General features: G+C 42.2%; 1 protein-coding gene across 2 annotated transcripts; it reads right to left on the bottom strand.

The window, feature by feature from the left end:
* Positions 1-1,195: 1,195 nt before the first annotated feature.
* LOC112220307 lies at positions 1,196-22,926 on the bottom strand. 2 transcript variants are annotated; one of them, XM_024382082.2, is made up of 10 exons: positions 22,544-22,926; positions 21,503-21,896; positions 20,976-21,036; positions 17,382-17,696; positions 12,076-14,014; positions 11,871-11,927; positions 11,454-11,658; positions 6,501-6,634; positions 6,312-6,383; positions 1,196-4,827 (listed from the first exon to the last, which is right to left on the bottom strand). In XM_024382082.2, exons 2-10 carry the CDS (start codon positions 21,875-21,877, stop codon positions 4,557-4,559), a joined length of 3,429 nt encoding a protein of 1,142 aa, XP_024237850.1. In that variant the 5' UTR covers positions 21,878-21,896; positions 22,544-22,926; the 3' UTR covers positions 1,196-4,556. The 2 variants fall into 2 exon arrangements, with proteins under 2 accessions (XP_024237850.1, XP_024237851.1); XM_024382083.2 differs by having other exon boundaries at positions 11,454-11,655.
* Between the last annotated feature and the right edge of the window lie 930 nt (positions 22,927-23,856).

Below are 23,856 nucleotides of genomic sequence, written 5' to 3'. Positions count from 1 at the left end.
TCCCATGTTTCATGAGCTGAAATAAAAGATCAACATTTGCTATATGCACAAAAAACTTCTCAAATGTTGTGCACAAATTTGTTTACATCCCTGTTAGTGAGCAGTTCTCCTTTGCCAAAATAATCCATCCATCTGACAGGTGAGGCATATCAAGAAACTGATTAAACAGCATGATCATTACACAGGAGCACCTTATGCTGGGGACAATAAAAGGCCACTCTAAAATATGCCATTTTGTCACAGATGTCTCAAGTTGAGGGAGGGCGCAATTGACATGCTGACTGATGGAATGTCCACCAGAGCTGTTGCCTGATAATTTAATGTTAATTTCTCTACCATAATTCGGCAGTACGTCCAACCGGCCTCACAATCACAGACCACATGAACCACGCCAGCCCAGGACCTCCATATCCGGCTTCTTCCCCTTGCGGGATCGTCTGAGACCAGTCACCCAGACAGACAGCTGATGAAACTGAGGAGTATTTCTGTCTGTAATAACACCTTCTGTGGGGGAAAACTCATTCTGACTGGCTGGGCCTGGCTCCCTAGTGGATGGGCCTATGCCCTCCCAGGCTCATCCATGGCTACACCCTTGCCTATTCATGTGAAATCCATATATTAGGGCCTTATAGGAACTATAACAGAGTAAAATTGTTGCGTTTATATTTTTGTTCAGTAAAGGTAGCATTGATTTACTTTGGATTTGTGCCACAAATGCTAAAAAGTTATAATTTGAAGTTGTAACAGAGGCCAGGTAAACAAAACCAAAGCATGGATTGTTGTCATACCTTGTCCATAGACTGTTTACCATATGTAACCGGTGTGAAATGGCTAGTTAGCGGGGTGCGCAGCTTTTGTGGAGCGATAGGTAACAATGCTTCGAGCGTGGCTGTTGTCGATGTGTACAGAGGGTCCCTGGTTCGAGCCCTGGTAGGGGAGAGGAGAGGGACACCTACATGGTCTGTTTCACTTCCAGATTTCTCAAAAGGAATGATGGTTATTTCAGCCAAACAAATAGATCAGTTTGCATATCCAACTAATTAATAAATTACACAAATACACTATTTTATTCGTAAAATATATTACAATTAAAATGATTGACAATACTAATCTTTAGTGTTGGTCTGTGAGATGCATGTCTACGGTAAGTGCCCATCACTTAACATAGGATGAAATAAGGAATTTAAAAATAAAATAAAAATCAATATAAAGTTTTATTTTCAGACATGGGGGTTCCCAAAATGTGTCACGTTTTCCACTACACACCAGTGTAAACTAAAGAATCCTGTTATTGTCAAATTAAAAGAAAAAAGATTTCACATCACTCACCAATAACTTTGTCACATTTTTCTACCATTCCCTCTCTGGCCTCAAGAGCAGAAGTCAGAGTGAGGAAGAGAAGGGGCACTAGAACACTTCACAGGGTCTGGCTCTTTGGGAGTAAATATGTGCAGACTTTTGCCACAATAGCAAATCTACTGGCAAATAGGTCCAGGGCAGTGGAGGAGTATATAAACAAAGATTGCAATCCGCATGAAGGCTCTAAGAAAGTAACTATACACTTACAAAAAAAATACAAGAAAAAATTAATGATTAAAAAAAAGCTACCTCCAGAATTGTTTTCATAATGGCAGAACACTGTATAAGTTGTGGAGAAGTTTGAACAGTAGAATACTTGGGTGTTAAATGCAAACCCCATTAATGACACTTGAAAAATTGTTCTGAACAATTCATGAAAGGATTGTGTCAATGTGTGCTGATGCTGAGCTGAATGTTTCCACTTGATTCCGAACAAAGACCTGATATGTAATGATGATTGACCCCAGATAGACAAAGTATTCACTTCAAATGAGTGTTCCACAATAAATGGTCATGATTTAAAAATAATGCATAATGAGAATTATGGTAATGTGTTGAACACTACAACTATTTCATTGCTGGTTCCTAGATAAGTTTCTGCTTTAACAAAATCCTTATCTCCAGTCATTATTCAATGTAAAAATGAGATTGCAATAAGGACAGTCTGTTTGGTATGACAATGCTAGAAGTGTAGAAACAGATCAGGCAACCAAGCTAGGTCTTCCAATCTAAGGCATCAGAGTTCTTAATGGACCTATTTACAGGCCTGATTTAACTTTTGCATGAAAGATTGCTGCACACTCACAAAGAGAAGATAGGTAAATGCTGTTGTAAGACAGACCAGTTAGTGGATCCATATTTTGCTCCACATCATGTGGCATGGACTGATGTGGATTTTATGGATCACATGTAAAAAAATAAAAATAAAAAGTTTTTAAATAACAAAACAAAAAAATCCATTCTGAACTTTAACATCTATAATATACATTTTGCAATATAATATACTAGGTAGGCGGTTTAGCAGCAATAGGAATTAGGACAATATCTACAGGCACGCAGCCCACACTCACTTATCCAAGCACAGGACCACTCAGTGCACATTACTTGTAATCCTCAAACACATTCTTATCCATTGGAAAATGGTTAGAGCCAGGAGTTTTTCCTGACCATGTGACCACCTGAAAGATTCTGTGGGAAGATCTCAATTGAAAACGCCTCATTGTCTACTTCCTAAAATCTATTGGAGGTCAGAGGAAAGGGACCTCTGGCTCTCTCATCCAATGGGTTTTGAAAAGGAGAGAGGACACAAGGAGTATGCAATTGAGATAACTAGGGCCCAGAGTTTTTCCAGGACACATGTTCAGGAAAAATCCTGTCCCTAGAAACGTTCAGCAGCTATTAGAAGATGAGGCCATATCACAGCCAGACAATTGAATAACCCTAACCTGTGACCATCCAGCATTAGGATACTGGGAGACAGACATGGTCAATGGTGTCAAGAGTCCCTATGCAGAAGAGTTTGAAGTCTGACAGTTTAAACAAAAAATGGGGCTGCCTACAAAAAAAATCTAAACAAAGATGTTGCATATTTCATATGTCCAAAGAAAAATGATGCACCAAAAAGGAAAATCAATCCACAGAAAGAAACCGCAAAAAAAAAAAAAATCCAGTTTGTGATCAAAGATTAGGTCCTTGTCTACCAAATGACCATTTCCATAGGTACTGAGTCCTTTACAGTGAGCCAAGGGACTTAAATCTTGAGGCCTTTCAACCCAAAATGGCCTCATAGTACGACTGTGTAGCTAGTTCAGGGAAAGGCAAACTTTTTGGCTTCAGGGCCACATCAGGATTTCGCAATTCAATGGAGGGCCGCACAGATTTTTTGGGGACGGACGGGTTTGTTAAAATAAATTTGCGGCCCAGAAAAACTTAAGTTATTTGGAAATATATAGGCCCATTATAATTTCTACATACCATCTAAATTTAAATGACCAAGAGTGGCCTTGAGTATTTTATCTAACCCAAAATAATCATTTTTACTTTAAACTTGTATTACTCAAACATCCCGTGGGCCAGATTGTATGGGCTCATAGTTTGTCCAGTCCTGATCTAGGTCCTCAACACTGAAGTATAGATAATATACCATCTATAGGAAAATAACATTTTCACATATGTATCAGATTGTATTCGCACATCAGATGGACCGGATAATGCACATCAGGTGAAAAAGACTGTTAATCATGGACTTTTCCTTTTCTTTACAAATACTGCAAAATATATGTATTGTTTCACTATGATTCAGGATGGGAACTCCTCATCATCTAGATCCCAGTCGGGTTATCAGGGAGATGTACTGAACTGATGCCCTCACATGTAGCATCTTTCCCAACAATGCATGAGGAGGTAGAGAGACATGGGGCACCAATCCAGTTGGTCAGTTACCTCCATTCCTAAGGCCAGGCTAGCAGTGAGGCTGTCATCAGGGGAGTAAAGCTGCACATATACCGTTGACTCTGTCAGAAACGGTTGTGTCCTCACAAGGTCCCGTTCAAAACAACAATTTAATGAATGAGTTGATGAGAAATCTGAATGAGGTAAGAGGGAAAGTTCTCAGGTATGGGTTGTCAAACTCGTCTTCCATGTGTTCACATGCGAAAGTTCCATGTGTGTGTACGAACGCACACATCCAAGTATGAGCACCCACAATTCTGTTATCACAGGTTCAATTACAGTTCCTAAGAACAAAGTAGTAACTGTTCAACCACTATTCATTATATATCATAAAAATCCTCTCTTTGCTGGATTGAGTTTAAATTTCCATAAAAGGCACAATTTAAGTCAATTTTTTCTAGCACTTCAAAGTCTGCCAGTTCTGAAACAAATCATCTGAATGGGCATTTCAGGGGCCCCGAAGTAGAAAAACCGAACACGATCATAGAAATCTCTTAACATGATCTAATTATTCAAATCCAGTTTCATAAGCCCAATCAATTTACAAAACAAGCTGTCCAAAAACTGAGAATGATGAACCATATGCAATGCATGTGTGTAGCATGTCACAAATGATAACTTGTTCACTCTATAATATGCTACTTTGACCCGATGGGCTTGGGTCAAAAGTAGAGCACTATGATGAATAGGGTACCATTTGTGAGAGTTTGTATTTGGATGTGAAATAGGGGGTATTGTGGGACTGCTCAGTCCTCCAGGCCTTGGCGGGTGAAGAAGTCTTCCAGCTCGCTCAGCCTCTCGATGAGCATGACATCCAGGTCGGCATCGTCAGGCCTCCCCCGCCGACCACGCCCCCTGGGGCCCTTTACGCGCAGGGGAGCCATGTTGGCCCGGACTTTGCGTTTGCGAGGCAATGTGAAGTCAGGGAAGTCCAGTACACGCTTCCTCTTCTGGTGGCCAATGCAGACCAGAGATCCGTTCTTCTCCTTGGGCTCCTCGAAGATGGTCTCCAGGCTCCTGGTATGGGAAAACAGTATGATAAACCATATGATCAACCATATACTAAACCATATGATCAACCATATACTAAACCATATACTAAACCATATGATCAACCATATACTAAACCATATGATCAACCATATGATAAACGATCATATTGTTTAGTATATGGTTTATCATATGGTTTATCATATTGTTTATCATATTAACCATATACTAAACAATATGATCAACCATATACTAAACAATATGATCAACCATATACTAGTGCTGAGTGAAGTGCTTTTTTGAGGTCGGTTCAGTTTCGATTATTAAAAAATAAATTACTGTTTTCGATTCCTGTTATTTAAAATAAAAACATTAAATGCACTATGCATTATGTGTGTCGAATGCTTTAACACAGAATAAAACAATTAATAAATGTCCCATGATGGTAGTGACTGCCCATTACTGCTCATCACTTAAATCAGAATATATTGACATTACTTTAAAAAAATATTTCAGTTGTGTATTACATTTGTTTTAGGTATTATTTCATTATAAGTCATCTCTATAGAGCTGCTGTCTATGCTGTCTGACAAAATCACTATTTTAGAAGTTCTTCAAAGTAAATAAGGCATTCTGGTATGACTGCTGAATACCAACTATCAATCACTAAGATAATGTATTTTCAGGTAGAGATACCTCGCAACTCCTCCCCTCATGATGACACATTTTTCTGTCTCTTTTACATAACATGCGTAAAAGCTACACAGACCGAACAAGTAGGCGCATAATGGATTATGGTCATTGTAGTTAATTACCATGTTTTCTGCGCTAAACTACAAGCTCACAAAAAAAAAAAAGACAGAAATGGAATTCAAATAACAACCAACATTAGTCAATAAGTTGTTTAAAAAATGTCAATAACAGAAATGTCAGTTAACTGCTGAGCAATATCATACACTAAACAAAATGATAAACCATATGATGAACAATATTAAAGTGGAAATTACACTGAGATTAAGATTTTCACATTAAAATGTATACCAAACAAAAACCATTGAAATCAAAGTTTAATAAACCATACAACTATGTACAAGGACTACTTTTAACAATTTCCCCAGAAAATGTTACGAAAACACATGTACAGGAAGAACTGTGCAGATACAAAGTTTGTTAACAGAATAAAACTCAGGGAAATTTTACAGTAACTGTTATCAAACTTTGTATCTGCACAGTTTTTACAGTTAATGTTTTTTTATTTACTGTATACATTTTTCAAAGTAGTCATTGTGCATAGAGGTGTATGGTTTGTTAAACTTTGAAATCAATGGTTTTTGTTTGGCATACATTTTAAAGTGAAGAATCTGAGTCTCAGCGTAATTCTGTTAATTTGGAATTGCCTATGCCTATTTTAATAGCCTATTGACTAACAAAAAGTGGTTTCAATATACTGTAAATTGTCATGTTCTCCAACTTGAGGTACAGTTTGAATAATAAAAATGATGATGGCTGACCTGTTGGGAGTGGGTGATTTGTAATTCTTGTTGGTGTAAATCTCCTCCAAGCTGAACTCCTTCTTCTTCAGTCTGATGGGATGTACGCAAAAAAACATGTAAAACACAGTTGGCACTCTGTGTGATCACATGAGCCGTGGTATTTCAATAATCCCATTGTTTTGTTCGTTACTGAGTTTTTAAACTTACCTCTTTGGTTTGGGCAGGCCCATGGGAGTGAGGTTGTTGTCTGGTTTGGGAACAGTCTTCCGAATGCGGATCTGGGATACCCTCTTGGAGCGCTGGCATGGCTGGGTTCCCACACTCGCATCATACAGACCACCCTACAGAACAAAATAAAGAAAAAGTGAGAGAAGAGAGAGAAAATAATTGTATTTTAATAATATAGCAAAGAAGTCACAAGGGAGAGGTACAACTAGCTGGATTGCAAGAGTTTGTGTTCAGACAATGGAAGAGGTGCTTCCTTGAAAAATCAATGATGCTCACAGGGAATAAAATACAAAAGTCACTCCGTGGATCAAATGAGCAACCTCAGTCAACACCAAAATGGTGTTCCCACTGTCACACAACATTCATCAGCCCCCTTAGATCCAGGACTAGACTGCAGAGACTGCAACTAAGAATTAGCTAAATTGCTCAAATCTGTGTGGAACATTTGTTGTGCATGATCCCTATAAATTGTAAGGATTGTACAGAATCAGAGCCACAGTTTTGGTAACTGCCAAAATAAAGGAAACAATTGAGTAAATGGATACAAAGTATATTGAAAGCAGGTGCTTCCACACAAGTGTGGTTCCTGAGTTAAGTAATCAACAACAAATTCTGTGCGGACCATTATTTTGGCCCCCATAGGTTGACAATGCCCCCATGCACAGGGCACGAGTGGTCATTGAATGGTTTGATGAGAATGAAAACGATGATAACCATATGCCATGGCTGTCTCAGTCAGCAGATTTCAACCCAAATTAACACTTAAGGGAGATTCTGGAGTGGCGCCTGAGACAGTGTTTTACACCACCATCAACAAAACACCAAATTCTGGAAATTCTTGTGGAAGAATGGTGTCTAGGGATGTGCATCTCTTCTTTCATATGCATCTAGATACATGGGCTCCAATAGCAAACATTTTCATTTGGAACAATTTGGTGTGATTTGGTTTGATTAGGGGAATGAATATGTGATTTGGATCAATTCGATACAATTACATGCATTTTTTTGCATAAACACATTCATTTTCCATTTTATATCTGCTGCTGATGGGAGCTCAGGAGCTGGGCCTCTGAGCTGGATCTGTCTGAGCTTTGGATTTCTTCTCTAAGCTGAGTGGCCCTCAGTGTGTGTGTTCCTCAATGTCAATGGTGTGTGTGTGTGTAGGTACCTGAGCTGAACCATAGGGCAGCTCAGGTACCTATGCTTTTTGTCCCCCTACTTTTTTAAAATCTGAAAACCACCAATTTGTCATTTTTGCAGATAAAATGTTGAGTTGACACAATGACAATACTAATCTTTAGAAATCAGAATGGCATTTAGCCAATTAGTATACTGCAGCTTTGGATTTTAACCAGTCTCAATAGCAAATGGTTTAGACCGATTGGAATTTTAAGGAGAGTTTCTTTCACTCCAACCAATTAATGTGACCATGCACAGCTCCAAAAAAGTATTGCTGTCATTTATGAAATTACCCTGTTCATGTAACAATGACCAAATACACTGACCGTTTAAAGCAAAAACTACCAAAACGATTTCTTATAGTGCACCTAAACAACTAAATAAAATCTGAATGATTGAAAACCCCAATCAGCTGTTGGATGGGAGTTGCATCCACTCCGGTAGGCTACACAACTCCGGTAAAACACAATTGGTAACATTTAGTTGAGTTACAAATAGTTGAGACAATTACATTAATTGTTCAATATACAGTGGGGCAAAAAAGTATTTAGTCAGCCACCAATTGTGCAAGTTCTCCCACTTAAAAAGATGAGAGAGGCCTGTAATTTTCATCATAGGTACACTTCAACTATGACAGCCAAAATTAGAAAAAAAAAATCCAGAAAATCACATTGTAGGATTTTTAATGAATTTATTTGCAAATTATGGTGGAAAATAAGTATTTTGTCACCTACAAACAAGCAAGATTTTTGGCTCTCACAGACCTGTAACTTCTTTAAGAGGCTCCTCTGTCCTCCACTCGTTACCTGTATTAATGGCACCGGTTTGAACTTGTTATCAGTATAAAAGACCTGTCCACAACCTCAAACAGTCACACTCCAAACTCCACTATGGCCCAGACCAAAGAGCTGTCAAAGGACACCAGAAACAAAATTGTAGACCTGCACCAGGCTGGAAAGACTGAATCTGCAATAGGTAAGCAGCTTGGTTTGAAGAAATCAACTGTGGGAGCAATTATTAGGAAATGGAAGACATACAAGACCACTGATAATCTCCCTCGATCGCAGGCTCCACGCAAGATCTCACCCAGTGGGGTCAAAATGATCACAAGAACGGTGAGCAAAAATCCCAGAACCACACGGGGGGAACTAGTGAATGACCTGCAGAGAGCTGGGACCAAAGTAACAAAGCCTACCATCAGTAACACACGAAGCCGCCAGGGACTCAAATCCTGCAGTGCCAGACGTGTCCCCCTGCTTAAGCCAGTACATGTCCAGGCCCGTCTGAAGTTTGCTAGAGAGCATTTGGATGATCCAGAAGAAGATTGGGAGAATGTCATATGGTCAGATGAAACCAAAATAGAACTTTTTGGTAAAAACTCAACTCGTCGTTTTTGGAGGACAAAGAATGCTGAGTTGCATCCAAAGAACACCATACCTACTGTGAAGCATGGGGGTGGAAACATCATGTTTTTGGGCTGTTTTTCTGCAAAGGGACCAGAACAACTGATCCGTGTAAAGGAAAGAATGAATGGGGCCATGTATCGTGAGATTTTGAGTGAACACCTCCTTCTATCAGCAAGGCCATTGAAGATGAAACGTGGCTGGGTCTTTCAGCATGACAATGATCCCAAACACACCGCCCGGGCAACGAAGGAGTGGCTTTGTAAGAAGCATTTCAAGGTCCTGGAGTGTCCTAGCCAGTCTCCAGATCTCAACCCCATAGAAAGTCTTGAGGAAGTTGAAAGTCCGTGTTGTCCAGCAACAGCCCCAAAACATCACTGCTCTAGAGGAGATCTGCACGGAGGAATGGGCCAAAATACCAGCAACAGTGTGTGAAAACCTTGTGAAGACTTACAGAAAACGTTTGACCTCTGTCATTGCCAACAAAGGGTATATAACAAAGTATTGAGATAAACTTTTGTTATTGACCAAATACTTATTTTCCACCATAATTTGCAAATAAATTCATTAAAAATCCTACAATGTGATTTTCTGGATTTTTTTTTTTCATTTTGTCTGTCATAGATGAAGTGTACCTATGATGAAAATATACAGGCCTCTCATCTTTTTTAAGTGGGAGAACTTGCACAATTGGTGGCTGACTAAATACTTTTTTGCCCCACTGTAACTAGGCAAGTCAGTTAAGAACAAATTCTTATTTACAATGATGGCCTACACCGGCCAAACCTGAATGACGCTGGGCCAATTGTGCGCCGCCCTATAGGGCTCCCAATCACAGTCAGTTGTGATACAGCCTGGATTTGAACCAGGGTATCTGTAGTGACGCCTCTAGCACTGAGACGCAGTGCCTTATACCGCTACAGATGTCATTAAAAACTGCAAACATTTCTCCCCACCTTATGACAAAATGTGTAGAACTGCAGGAAATTGGCTGCAAAACAGCTAATTTTCCTATCCGCCCCATGGCAAAATGAGTAGAATTGCAGCAAACTTGCTTTAAAACTTAAAACGTAAATGTTTTTTTCTAGGGCTGCACGATTTGGACAAAATATATAATTGCGATTTTTGGGCCAGACATTGCAATTTCTATTATGAATTGCAACACGTGGGTGAAAACTTGGTAATTCCATCAGACATGGTTAAAACAACTGTCTGGGTAGAGAACATCACTTCTAACATGAGATGTGGATTAACACACTGTGCTAACTGAACACAAAACCAAATTAAACTCATCTTTCCCAACATTGTTATAGGCTACATATGATAAAAGATGAGATTATAATGCCTACATATTAACAAGCCAAAATATATTATTGATTAATTCATGAATAACATTATGAGTTCCCATTTCCCAATACGAGTTCTTAATGAAGTTAATTATTTATTCAAGCAGCCATGGGCTGCAGATGGAATATGAAGCTTATGATTGTGTAATTATGTATAAATAGGCTGAAACATTATTATAAGTCAAAGTGCCTTTAAAAAATTGTAACACGTAGCCTACTGATTGCAAGGTGCAGTCTGTGTCCAAAACATTGGCGTCTGGTCCAGTCATTCAATGTGACATGTTTCAACTCCTCCCTTAATTTTGTTATACAGTGTTGGGATGGTGATTTGGGAGAAATATGTATACTTCTTATCCAGCTTGTTTATCATCTTCTTGAAGCCATCTTTGCTGACTGTGTAAATAAGAACCATGTCTTTGGCTCTCTGATAGCCTCGGACTTCTATGCGGGATGTTTTTTTGTAGGATGTTACACTTGAAAACGCATCATCAGCCAATGCGTGTTTCACGTAGGCGGCTGGTTGTGGCTGAGGGGCTTTGCTGCTGTCGGGTGCTTTTTTTTTACTATTCAATCATCATAAAAGTAGTGGATGGTTATTCTTCAAATTATTAAATCAATTGTCGAGACAACTCAGACAGTTTTTGAGGTTTGCCTGTACCGAAATACTGCCATAGCACTGAAGATGCACCCTTCTTGGCACCAAATTGACATTCTTGTTAGCACTAGCAGCACCGGACACACGGAGGTAAAGCCACAGTTGCTAAACCTCATACTGTACTGTCTTTGGTGAAGCCCTTTCTCTCCTCACCAGCATCTAAATGTGCGCTCTAACCAGGGATGCTTGTGATTGGCCAGCATGTGCATGTCATGCAGAGTGTGAGAGATACCCGCGAGCAAATGCGGCCCCTCGTGTGTGTGGCCCCCACACCCATCAAAGTTTCCCATCCCTGTCTAGTCAATCAAAGTCCATTCTAAGACAAAGTTACTATACATGCCAGGCTCACCTCTCTGGTTGGGCTGCGGCCATGCAGACCAGGGTATTTGACGTTGGCACTGGCAATGGCAAAGCTGGGCACAGGCTCGGGCTGGTTATCCAGACGCATGGTCTTGGGGCTGTGGCTATGACTGGTCTTGGGGCTGGAAAGGGCCCGCTCTGGGGGGAGTCTGACCCAACGTCGCCTTGTCGGTGAGAAGGTGAGAGACGTACTGCTGGGCGGAAAACAGAATGGAGACATAGTTTGTGATGATATTCAATAATAGGCATAGGTTGTGCATCACTTATACATGCTGTTTATCCTTTGAGATGCCACTGACAACAGCAGTAACAGATGTAATGTAGCCAGCCCATATTCGTTTGCCAATCAATTATTACATTGCATTTCATGGACATTCAATAGTGCCATGTCTAGACGTCTGCTCACCTTGCTGTGCTAGACATTCTGACAGAGGTAGCTTCTTGACTGCACGATTGAGCATAACTGCAATTACAAACCAACAAGCAAGCAAACAAGAAATCAGCAGAATATCTTCAAATGTTTACTATAATAAGTAAATATTTATTCTATCCATTAACATATTGCTTATGAAAACAGCTCTTAGCACATGAAAATGCCTATCAATACTGACCTGTGGTCATTGTCCAGGCCAGGAGGGCCTGTGTAGTCCTTGAGGGGAGGATACATGTACTTCTTCTGTGACTCTATAATCTGACACATCACCGTCTCCACTGCTGTGGCCGACAACCTCATGAGGGGCATGGGGCACTTGTGTCTGAACCAGTGGCGGAAGGAGGCGGGGGAGGATGCAGCCAGCACGGTGCTCAGACCCGCCTTGGAGAACTTGGAGAAGCCCATCTGGCTGAAGAGGGACATGGGGAACTGGCCTGTGGCATGGAAGAGGCCGTGCTGCAGGGTAGAAGAGTCTCTGTCCAGGGCCTTGCTGCTACAGCATAAGGAGGAGAAGGTCTGGGCTAGGGGCCCTAGCTGCAGGGGGGACAGAGGCAAGACTGGGCTGCCCAGAATCACCAGTGGCTGCCAGTGGTGCTGCGACGTCTCCTCCTCCAGCTCCGGGAGAGACATGGCTAGAGCACCACTAGTGCTGCGAACGCCTTTCAGGGGCCGCTTCTTACAGGAGGACCAGTCCTTATTCCAGTGGTTCTTGAGCTTGGAGTTGAAGACGCACGGGATGTTCCCCCATCTACTTTGACCACCATCCGGGGGTGAGGGGAGCTCCGGGGATGGGCTGGAAGGTACAAGCTGGCTGGCTGTGTCCGACAGCTGGAGTAGAAGGGCCTGGCCTTGGGGGTGGATGGATCTAACACCAACCATGAGAGATTTAGAAGAGCCATTTCGGGGAGAGGAGAGCTTGGAGGCTACGGAGGAGTCTAGAGAGGGGCTGGAAGAGTGGAAGTGCAGGAAGGATCGATCCGTGGCTTGTTTGCCCTTCTGAGGGTCCACGTAGCCAGACATGGGTGGGGAGGACAGAGGGGACCAGGAAGAGGGTGCAAAGACTGAACCTGATAGTGATGATGCTCCATCTGGAGACTTCAGCTGGGCGTGGGACAATGGATTGTGTTGCTGATGAGGTATTGTAAAGTTTAGAGTCTGCTTGTGTTGTTGACTCTGCTGCCTCTCCTCGGCTGCCCCCCTGCTCACACCAACCTGTGGTTGGTCCTGTATCTGAGCGGAGAAGCTACTCTTGACGGACTTAGTGGCGGTAGAGTTAAACTCATCGACCGAGTGTGCCTTCGCTTCCCTCTTGTTCCGCCTCTTCCTCTCAGGCTTCTGGTCTTTCTCTGCCTCTTTGGAGGACTGAGTGTAGACTGTGTGGTCAGTGCGAGGTGGGCTGGTGATCCTAAGTTGGATATTAGTTGAAGCAGGAGCTATTCTTCCTGTGTGCTCAGGCCTAGATGACCTTACAACTTCAACGGAATGTGGCGACAGAGAGAAAGCTCCTATAGGGCTCAACTGTACCCCCTCAGGAAATGCAGCCATAGTCCTACCCTTACCCGTAAGTGGACACTTATGGACCTCAGTGCTTTTGGACAGGCCTTGGGATTCAGTGGGGAAGTGTACATGAGGAGAGTGTGGATGGGTCTCTATACGCTCTCTCCTGTTCCCAGATTGTGCCTTCTGAGAAGGGGATGGAAGGGGCACTTCCTGGCTGTCACTAGACTCTGTGTCGGCCAGGGCAGAATTGACCAACCAGTTAAGAGCGTCCCGCCCCTTCTCGGCCGCCAGCTCCATGTCCAGATCTTCAAAGTCCGACACAGGGGAGTAGTTCCCTTGTTTGCACCCCTCAGTGACCGACTTAGAGGGAGCTTTTCCCATGGAGGATACAGACCGGCCTGACTCTGTTCTTTTCATTTTCCCACCTAACCCCTCTTTGTGGTCACTGCTCGGGGCCGGACTGTGGGTGGGTGAAAATGTTGTCATCATCCATTGACATCCAGTGACACTCCCCTTGTCTAAGTCTGCTCCTGAGGAGCCCATATTGCACAAAGGGTTAGGACTGTGTGGTAACAACTTGGTGAAGTCCTCTTCTTTCAGCACTCTTGGTTCCTTTCCTGTACAACACAAGAAACATTACTTACCAACAAAATAATCTTCAATCAAGTAGTTAAACACTGGCAGCACGTGGTCCCCATGTTTGGCGTCACTCAGAAATGTCCTTGTTTTTAAAAGAAAAGCACATGTATTGTCCATTAAAAGACAGTCATTTACAACAAACAATTGTAGCTGGAAACAGTGATTTTTATGGAATACCTACAGAGGCCCATTATCAGCAACCATCACTCCTGTTTTTCAATGGCATGTTGTGTTAGCTGATCCAAGTTTATCATTTTAAAAAGGCCAATTGATCATTAGAAACCACATTTGCAATTATGTTAGTACAGCTGAAAACTGATTAAAGAAGCAATAAAACTGTCCTTCTTTAGACTAGTTGAGTGTCTAGAGCATCAGCATTTGTGGGTCTGACTACAGGCTCAAAATGGCCAGAAACAAAAGACCTTTCTTCTGAAATTGACAGCTTCATTAAATAGTACCCGCAAAACACACATCTCAACATCAACAGTGAAGAGGCGACTCCGGGATGCTGGCCTTTCTAGGCAGAGTTGCAAAGAAAAAGCCATATCTCAGACTGGCCAATAAAAAGAAAAGATTAAGACGGGCAAAATAACACAGACACTGGACAGAGGAACTCTGCCTAGAAGGCCAGCATCCTGGAGTCGCCTCTTCACTGTTGACATGGAGACGGGTGTTTTGCGGGTACTATTTAATGAAGGTTCCAGTTGAGGACTTGTGAGGTGTCTGTTTCTCAAACTAGACACCTAATGTACTGGTCATCTTGCTCAGTTGTGCACCAGGACCTCCCATTAATCTTTCTATTCTGGTTAGCGCTGTTCTGTGAAGGGAGTAGTACACAGCGTTGTACGAGATCTTCAGTTTCCTGGCAATTTCTTGCATGGAATAGCCTTCATTTCTCAGAACAAGAACAGACTGACGAGTTTCAGAAGAAAGTTCTTTTTTCTGGACATTTCGAGCCTGTAATCGAACCCACAAATGCTGATGCTCCAGATACTCAACTAGTCTAAAGGAGGCCAGTTTTAGTACTTTTTAAAAATCTGCACAACAGTTTTAAGCTGTGCTAACAATCTCAAAGGGGTTTTCTGATGATCAATTAGCCTTTTAAAATTATGAACTTGGATTACCTAACACAACGTGCCATTGGAACACAGGAGTGACGGTGGCTGATAACGGGCCTCTGTAAGCCTATGTAGATATTCCATAAAAAAAATCAGCCATTTCCAGATACAATAGTCATCAACAAAGTCTACACTGCATTTCTGATCAATATGCTGTTATTTTAAAATGGACAAAAAAAAAAGTGCTTTTCTTTCCAAAACAAGGACATTTAAGTGACCTCAAAATGTTGGACATTAAGTGTATGTGTACACACATACAAAATATATTTGGCTAAGGTGTATGTAAACCTCCGACTTCAACTGTACACACACACACACACACACACACACATATATACACATATATAATATATAAAATATAAATATATAAAATATAAATATATATATATAAATATAAATATATAAATATATATAAATATATAAATATAAATATATAAATATATAAATATATATAAAATATATATATATATAAATATATATATATATACATACACACATACATGTATGTGTGTATACAGTTGAAGTCGGAAGTTTACATACACCTTAGCCAAATATATTTAAACTCAGTTTCACAATTCCTGACATTTAATCCTAGTAAAAATTCCCTGTCTTAGGTCAGTTAGGATCACCACTTTATTATAAGAATGTGAAATGTCAGAATAATAGTAGAGAGAATTATTTATTTCAGCTTTTATTTTTTTCCATCACATTCCCAGTGGGTCAGAAGTTTACATACAATCAATTAGTATTTGGTAGCATTGCCTTTAAATTGTTTAACTTGGGTCAAACGTTTTGGGTAGCCTTCCACAAGCTTCCCACAATAAGTTGGGTGAATTTTTGAATTTTGGCCCATTCCTTCTGACAGAGATGGTGTAACTGAGTCAGGTTTGTAGGCCTCCTTGCTCGCACATGCTTTTTCAATTCTGCCCACACATTTTCTATATGATTGAGGTCAGGGCTTTGTGATGGCCACTCCAATACCGTGACTTTGTTGTCCTTAAGCCATTTTGCCACAACTTTGGAAGTATGCTTGGGGTCATTGTCCATTTAGAAGACCAATTTGCAACCAAACCTTAACTTCCTGACTGATATCTGGAGATGTTGCTTCAATATAACCACATAATTTTCCTACCTCATTATGCCATCTATTTTGTGAAGCGCACCAGTCCCTCCTGCAGCAAAGCACCCCCACAACATGATTCTGCCACCCCCGTGCTTCATGGTTGGGATGATGTTCTTCGGCTTGCAAGCTTCCCCCTTTTTCCTCCAAACATAAATGGTCATTATGGCCAACAAGTTATAATTTTGTTTCATCAGACCAGAGGACATGCAAACTGTAGTCTGGCTTTTTTATGGCAGTTTTGGAGCAGTGGCTTCTTCCTTGCTGAGCGGCCTTTCAGGTCATGTCGATATAGGACTCGTTTTACTGTGGATATAGATACTTTTGTACCCAGCATCTTCACAAGGTCCCTTGCTGTTGTTCTGGGATTGATTTGCACTTTTCGCACCAAAGTACCTTCATCTCTAGGAGACAGAACACATCTCTTTCCTGAGCGGTATGAAGGCTGCGTGGTCCAATGGTGTTTATACTTGCATGCTATTGCTTGTACAGATGAACGTGGTACCTTCAGGCGTTTGGAAATTGCTCCCAAGGATAAACCAGACTTGTGGGGGTCTATAATTTTTTTCTGAGGTCCTGGCTGATTTCTGTTGATTTTCCCATGATGTCAAGCAAAGAGGCACTGAGTTTGAAGGTTGGCCTTGAAATACATCCACAGGTACACCTCCAATTGACTCAAATTATGTCAATTAGCCTATCAGAAGCTTCTAAAGCCATGACATCATTTTATGGAATTTTCCAAGCTGTTTAAAGGCACAGTCAACGTAGTGTATCTAAACTTCTGACCCAATGGAGTTGTGATACAGTGAATTATTCTGTCTGTTGGAAAAATTACTTGTGTCATGGACAAAGTAGATGTCTTAACCGACTTGCCAAAACTATAGTTTGTTAACAAGAAATTTGTGGAGTGGTTGAAAAACAAGTTTCAAGGACTCCAACCTAAGTGTATGTAAACTTCTGACTTCAACTGTATATAATCCACACTCCGTCTTAAAAACATTAAACTTTTCTCCTTTTTTAAATGACTTAATAAAATGTAGCAGGGAGGCATGCACACACATTTCAGCGTGGTGCCTTCTAATCTTTAGTGCATCAACTTCAACTCACCCAGACCATGGAGAGGTGACAGGTCCTGTTTGGCGACAGCAGCAGTCATCCCTCTTGCCAGCTGGCCCACCTGGATCCTGAGCAGAGCCAGGCTGTTGCCATGTGTGGTGCCCTGCTCACAGAGCTGCTCCATCCTCCTCTCCACCACCTCCAGACGCTGGCACAGGGAGCCGAGGGAGCCCGTCAGCAGCCGCTTCATCTCTGCCTGGTGGGCTTCCAGGCAGCTCTTCAGGGTCCCCAGCTGCTCTCCCGTAGGGCCAGCCGGGGGAGTAGGATCAGAGGGGCACACCTGAGGCGGAGGAGGGGAGGTAGGCTCTGTGCACAGAACACAGTCACAGAGAGGGTGAGTTGGAACTGGGGAGGTTGATTGTCAGGTTTGGGCAGCTAAACCTTTTCATAATTTCACCCGATCACTTCTCCTCGCGTTTCAGTCTGATCATTTAGATTGCTGCTGCCTCCTGTTAGCCTACTACTATGATACATCAAATGGTGAGGAACAGATATAGGCCTTGGTTCTCCCCAGACCTGACTGCCAACACAAAAACATCCTATGGCGGTCTGCATTAGCATCGAACAGCCCCCGTGATATGCAGCTTTTCAGGGAAGCTAGAAACCATTATACACAGGCAGATAGAAAAGCCAAGGCAAGCTTTTTCAAGCAGAAATTTTCTTCCTGCAACACTAACTCAAAAAAGTTCTGGGACACTGCTGCCCACTGCACTGAAGATGTGACAGTGTTTCCTTACTGATAAATCCACTATATTGAGAATTTCAATAAGTATTTTTCTACGGCTGGCTACAGCAACTCGCCCAAGCCTCCCCCATTTCTCCTTCTCCCAAATCCAGTCAGCTGATGTTCTGAAAGGGCTGCAAAATCTGGACCCCTACAAATCAGCCGGGCTAGACAATCTGGACCCTTTCTTTCTAAAATTATCTGCCACAATTGTTGCCACCCCTATTACTAGCCTGTTCAACCTCTCTTTCGTGTCATCTGAGATTCCCAAAGATTGGAAAGCAGCTACAGTCATCCCCCTCTTCAAAGGGGGGGGGGACACTTGACCCAAACTGCTACAGACCTATATCTATCCTACCCTGCCTTTCTAAGGTCTTCGAAAGCCAAGTCAACAAACAGATTACCGACCATTTCGAATCTCACCATACCCTCTCTGCTATGCAATCTGGTTTCAGAGCTGGTCATGGGTGCACCTCAGCCACGCTCAAGGTTCTAAACGATATCTTAACCGCCATCGATAAGAAACATTACTGTGCAGCCGTATTCATTGATCTGGCCAAGGCTTTCGACTTTGTCAATCACCACATCGGCAGACTCGACAGCCTTGGTTTCTCAAATGATTGCCTCGCCTGGTTCACCAACTACTTCTCTGATAGAGTTCAGTGTGTCAAATCGGAGGGTCTGCTGTCCAGACCTCTGGCAGTCCCTATGGGGGTGCCACAGGGTTCAATTCTTGGACCGACTCTCTTCTCTGTATACATCAATGATGTCGCTCTTGCTGCTGGTGAGTCTCTGATCCACCTCTACGCAGACGACACCATTCTGTATACTTCTGGCCCTTCTTTGTACTCTGTGTTAACAACCCTCCAGACAAGCTTCAATGCCATACAACAATCCTTCCGTGGCCTCCAATTGCTCTTAAATACAAGTAAAACTAAATGCATGCTCTTCAACCGATCGCTGCCTGCACCTGCCCGCCTGTCCAACATCACTACTCTGGACGGCTCTGACTTAGAATACGTGGACAACTACAAATACCTAGGTGTCTGGTTAGACTGTAAACTCTCCTTCCAGACCCACATCAAACATCTCCAATCCAAAGTTAAATCTAGAATTGGCTTCCTATTTCACAACAAAGCATCCTTCACTCATGCTGCCAAACATACCCTTGTAAAACTGACCATCCTACCAATCCTCGACTTCGGCGATGTCATTTACAAAATAGCCTCCAATACCCTACTCAACAAATTGGATGCAGTCTATCACAGTGCCATCCGTTTTGTCACCAAAGCCCCATATACTACCCAGCATTGTGACCTGTACGCTCTCGTTGGCTGGCCCTCGCTTCATACTCGTCGCCAAACCCACTGGCTCCATGTCATCTACAAGACCCTGCTAGGTAAAGTCCCCCCTTATCTCAGCTCGCTGGTCACCATAGCATCACCCACCTGTAGCACGCGCTCCAGCAGGTATATCTCTCTGGTCACCCCCAAAACCAATTATTTCTTTGGCCGCCTCTCCTTCCAATTCTCTGCTGCCAATGACTGGAACGAACTACAAAAATCTCTGAAACTGGAAACACTTATCTCCCTCACTAGCTTTAAGCACCAGCTGTCAGAGCAGCTCACAGATTACTGCACCTGTACATAGCCCACCTATAATTTAGCCCAAACAACTACCTCTTTCCCTACTGTATTTATATTTATTTATTTATTTAGCTCCTTTGCACCCCATTATTTTATTTCTACCTAGCACATTCTTCCACTGCAAATCTACCATTCCAGTGTTTTACTTGCTATATTGCATTTACTTTGCCACCATGGCCTTTTTTTGCCTTTACCTCCCTGATTTCACCTCATTTGCTCACATCGTATATAGACTTGTTTCTACTGTATTATTGACTATATGTTTGTTTTACTCCATCATTGCATGTGTCGAACTGCTTTGCTTTATCTTGGCCAGGTCGCAATTGTAAATGAGAACTTGTTCTCAACTTGCCTACCTGGTTAAATAAAGGTGAAATAAAAATATATAAAAAATATAGCCTATCTAACAAGCGGTGAATGGGTAGGTAAATATAAAATGCCAAAGCGTATTATCTTTATATATTTTTTACCCATTTTTCTCCCAGATTTTGCAGTAGTCAATTGGTAGTTACAGTCTTGTCTCATCGCTGCAACTCCCGTATGGACTCGGGAGAGGCGAAGGTCGAGAGCCTGCGTCCTCCGAAACACAACCCAACCAAGCCGCACTGCTTACTGACACAATGCCCATTTAACCCGGAAGCCAGCCGCACCAACGTGTTGGAGGAAACAGCATGCACTGCGCCCGGGCCCGCCATAGGAGTCGCCGCTAGTTAGCCATGGGACAAGGACATCCCTGCCGGACAAACCTTCCTCTAACCCGGACGACGCTGTGCCAATTGTGCGCCGCCTCATGGATCTCCCGGTCACGGCCGGCTGCAACAGAGCCTGGACTCGAACAAAGAATCTCGACTGGCAAAGCTAGAACTGCGATGCTGGGCCTCAGACCACTGCACCACTCGGGAGGCCCAGAGGCGCATTCTTACTGAGTGACTGCAAATTTGTCTGCCCGCTGCAAGTTAAGGACAGACAGACACACACCTTCGAGCGCTACGCCTAATATGAAGCTTTTTTGGTCTATAAACTTGTAGACTGATAAGTACATGTTGACAAAATAACTAGGCATATTACAACACTTCCGTGTTTTCTGAGCATGAGTATCTTCCGATCCAATTCGGCTATCAACTGTCAATTTACAGATACGATCACGAGTATGGCCAGGTTGGCACCCCCTTAGTTTCTATGCACAACAAACTGATAACAACAATTGTACATTACCTAGTTGTTTTGGATGAACCCAGACATTGCCTTTGTTGCCGGGTCTTTGGGTGCCTTGGACCTGAAAATGACCACGCACAAATTTACACACGATCCAATACACAGACATTGGATACACATGCAGAAACATAAGCATATTCTAAGACAGGGTTCCCCAACCGGCGGCCCAAGTTTTATTTGGCCCTTCATGTTTTTTTTTTTTTTGGGGGGGATTTTTATTGTTGGACATAAGACTGTAAAAACACCAGGAAATCAGCTCCAAGTGGCTTCAATTTAATAAATATGTTGCCAAGTATTCCCACGCATAATACAGACACACTTGATCATACACAAACGTAAACCAGGTTTGAAATGATTATGTTTTAGTCAAACATATATGTTAGGTCCAACAGATTGCGGTTAATTTGCAGTCTAAAAATGATTTGTAATTATTTTACGGCCACCGCCAATCACAAAAAAAAAAAATAGTCCTACGGCTGAATCTAATTGATGATCGCTGCACTAAGAACACCACACACATTCCCCACCTGGTCTGACACTTGTGTCTCTGTTCTTCTGAAATCGGAAGATCCTGCAGTCCCATAGACAGGACCTCTCAAACTGGAGACTGAACCCAAAGCCCTCTGCCTGTGCCCTGCCGGAGTCTGTCTCTCTCTCACACCAGAGTCCATCCCAAGACTACCATCTCTAGCTCTGCTCTCTGCTGGTCTGTGAGACATAGTCACAGTCACCAGAGGTCCTCCATCCTCCGCAGCATTCCTCTGGTCCTTGCTAGTCTCTCTGCACCCTGTGGCCAGTTGTTCATGGTACAGCTGGGAGAGAGAAGGGCATGGACCCACCGACGTGGAGCCGGGGAGCTGCTGACCACCTCTTGGATCAGCCGAAACAGATGACAACATCATCACACATGGGCTGAAGGGCCTGCGGAGCAGAGAGGGGACAAGAGGGGTTCCTGGGTCAGATTCCGGTTCAGATAATTGTATTGCCAATACAACATGGTTGATTAACCAAGAGATGACCAGTGATTGAATATAACACCTTATGATAGCTGGATAATCAACTACATTTAATAAACAAATATACATTTTAAAATGTCTAAAATAAAACATATTTCAATCTAATTATTGCATGCAACCTTGAGGCGAATACCAAATCATTTCTCGATTATTACCCAGCAGTGTGATACATTTAGTTAATCTAGCCATCTTTACCTAACCCCACGCATAATCCCAGACTGCTACAACAAGTAAACTGTCTCGCTACACGCACAAGCTAGCTTTGTGGTTTGACAGATCGAATCGACTACTAGCATGACCAAAACAGACACCAAACAGAATAGCGAGTCTATTGAAGAAAAAACACTGATCAAACGTAAATCAATCACTCACTCACTACCTGCCTGCCTGGATTCCCAATACTCTCTACAATAACACGACTGTCTACATCTTTTATACTATAGCATAATGTAGCTAGCCACTGCGATCAAAACGTCGAAGGGCCCGTGTTACAAGAGTCGCGCTTTGTTGAAGCATTTTAGACGGTAGGTTTAGACAATTGTGATAACATACCTCGACCAGAGCACTGCGCCCACTGTGGATATGTGGCTTTACCAAACTTGCCCCAAGACGTGCCCTACAAACTCCTAGATAAAATTCCAATTTGCTGTTCCATCTAGACGTCCCGTACTCATGATTTCTATCTCAACTGCGCTTCCGGTGGAAAGCGGCTCTTGATGGGAAGACAGTTTAGCATTACATTTCAGAACCTAGCCACTTTGTAAACCAGTATACAGAGATGGCAAGATGTCTCTTTAAAATCTAGCTAACCGTATATTTGCAAAATAGTTATAGGCTAACTGCCAATGTTTTTTTTTGCAAGAAATACAGATTTGTTTACGAACAAATAAATAAATGAATCTCGCTCTCGGATCAGGGCGAGACAATTGGCCGGATTGGATCGTAGCTACTTCCTTTTGAAGGACTCAGCCATTGGCGCAGACCAGCCGGGTCGAGCACTCTTCTCCTCCCATTGGTGCATCGATGAGAAACTGCATTATGGGTTACCAAAATAATGTACAGTATAGGCCTTGTTTGCATGACGTAATATTTACAATATATTCGTTTTAGACAAATCACATACACAAAACCAGTCTTTTTTAAAATTTCCTCAGTAGTGCTGTCATATTGGGGTCCATATCAATAAGATTATAAAATATTTTTATTTGGTCCCCAACAACAACAACAACAAAAAATGTAGAACTGGAAAGGGACAGGGTTCCGGTCTTGATGCACGGTTTCGAATACTCCTACAGTTTTGCTTCGGTACTGCACTTTAACTGACGGCCGGCCCTGAAATACAATTTCCAATGGTAATGGAGGCTCCTCAGAGGAGAAATGAAATAAAAATGGTAAAATATTGAAAAAGTTATACTTTTTAGATGAAACTATACTAAATATATGAATGTCACCAAATAACTGATTAAAACTGTACGTTTTGCAATGTAGGTCTACAGTAGCCTCAACAGCACTCTGGGTACATTGACTTAAATCCAAAATCTAGGAGGCTCATGGTTCTCACCCCCTTCCATAGATGTACACGGTAATTATGGCAACTTCCCAGAGGACGTCCTCCAACCTATCAGAACTCTTGCAGCATGAACTGACATGTTGTCCACTCAATCAAAGGATCAGAGAATTATTATTGTACAGAAAGCATTAACTACAGCTAGCTAACTCTGCAGTGCATAAAATGTGGTGAGTAGTTGACTCAAAGAGAGAGAAAGACAATAGTTGAACAGTTTTGAACACATTCATTTCTTCAAATATTATGGCAAAGCAAGAGAGAGAGAAAGCTAGCTATATTTCCTTGTGTTTTTTTCACT

The sequence above is a fragment of the Oncorhynchus tshawytscha genome, linkage group LG20, assembly GCF_018296145.1.
Source record: "Oncorhynchus tshawytscha isolate Ot180627B linkage group LG20, Otsh_v2.0, whole genome shotgun sequence".
Taxonomy (NCBI): Eukaryota; Metazoa; Chordata; class Actinopteri; order Salmoniformes; family Salmonidae; genus Oncorhynchus; species Oncorhynchus tshawytscha.
This window is presented reverse-complemented; position numbering and strand designations above follow the sequence as displayed.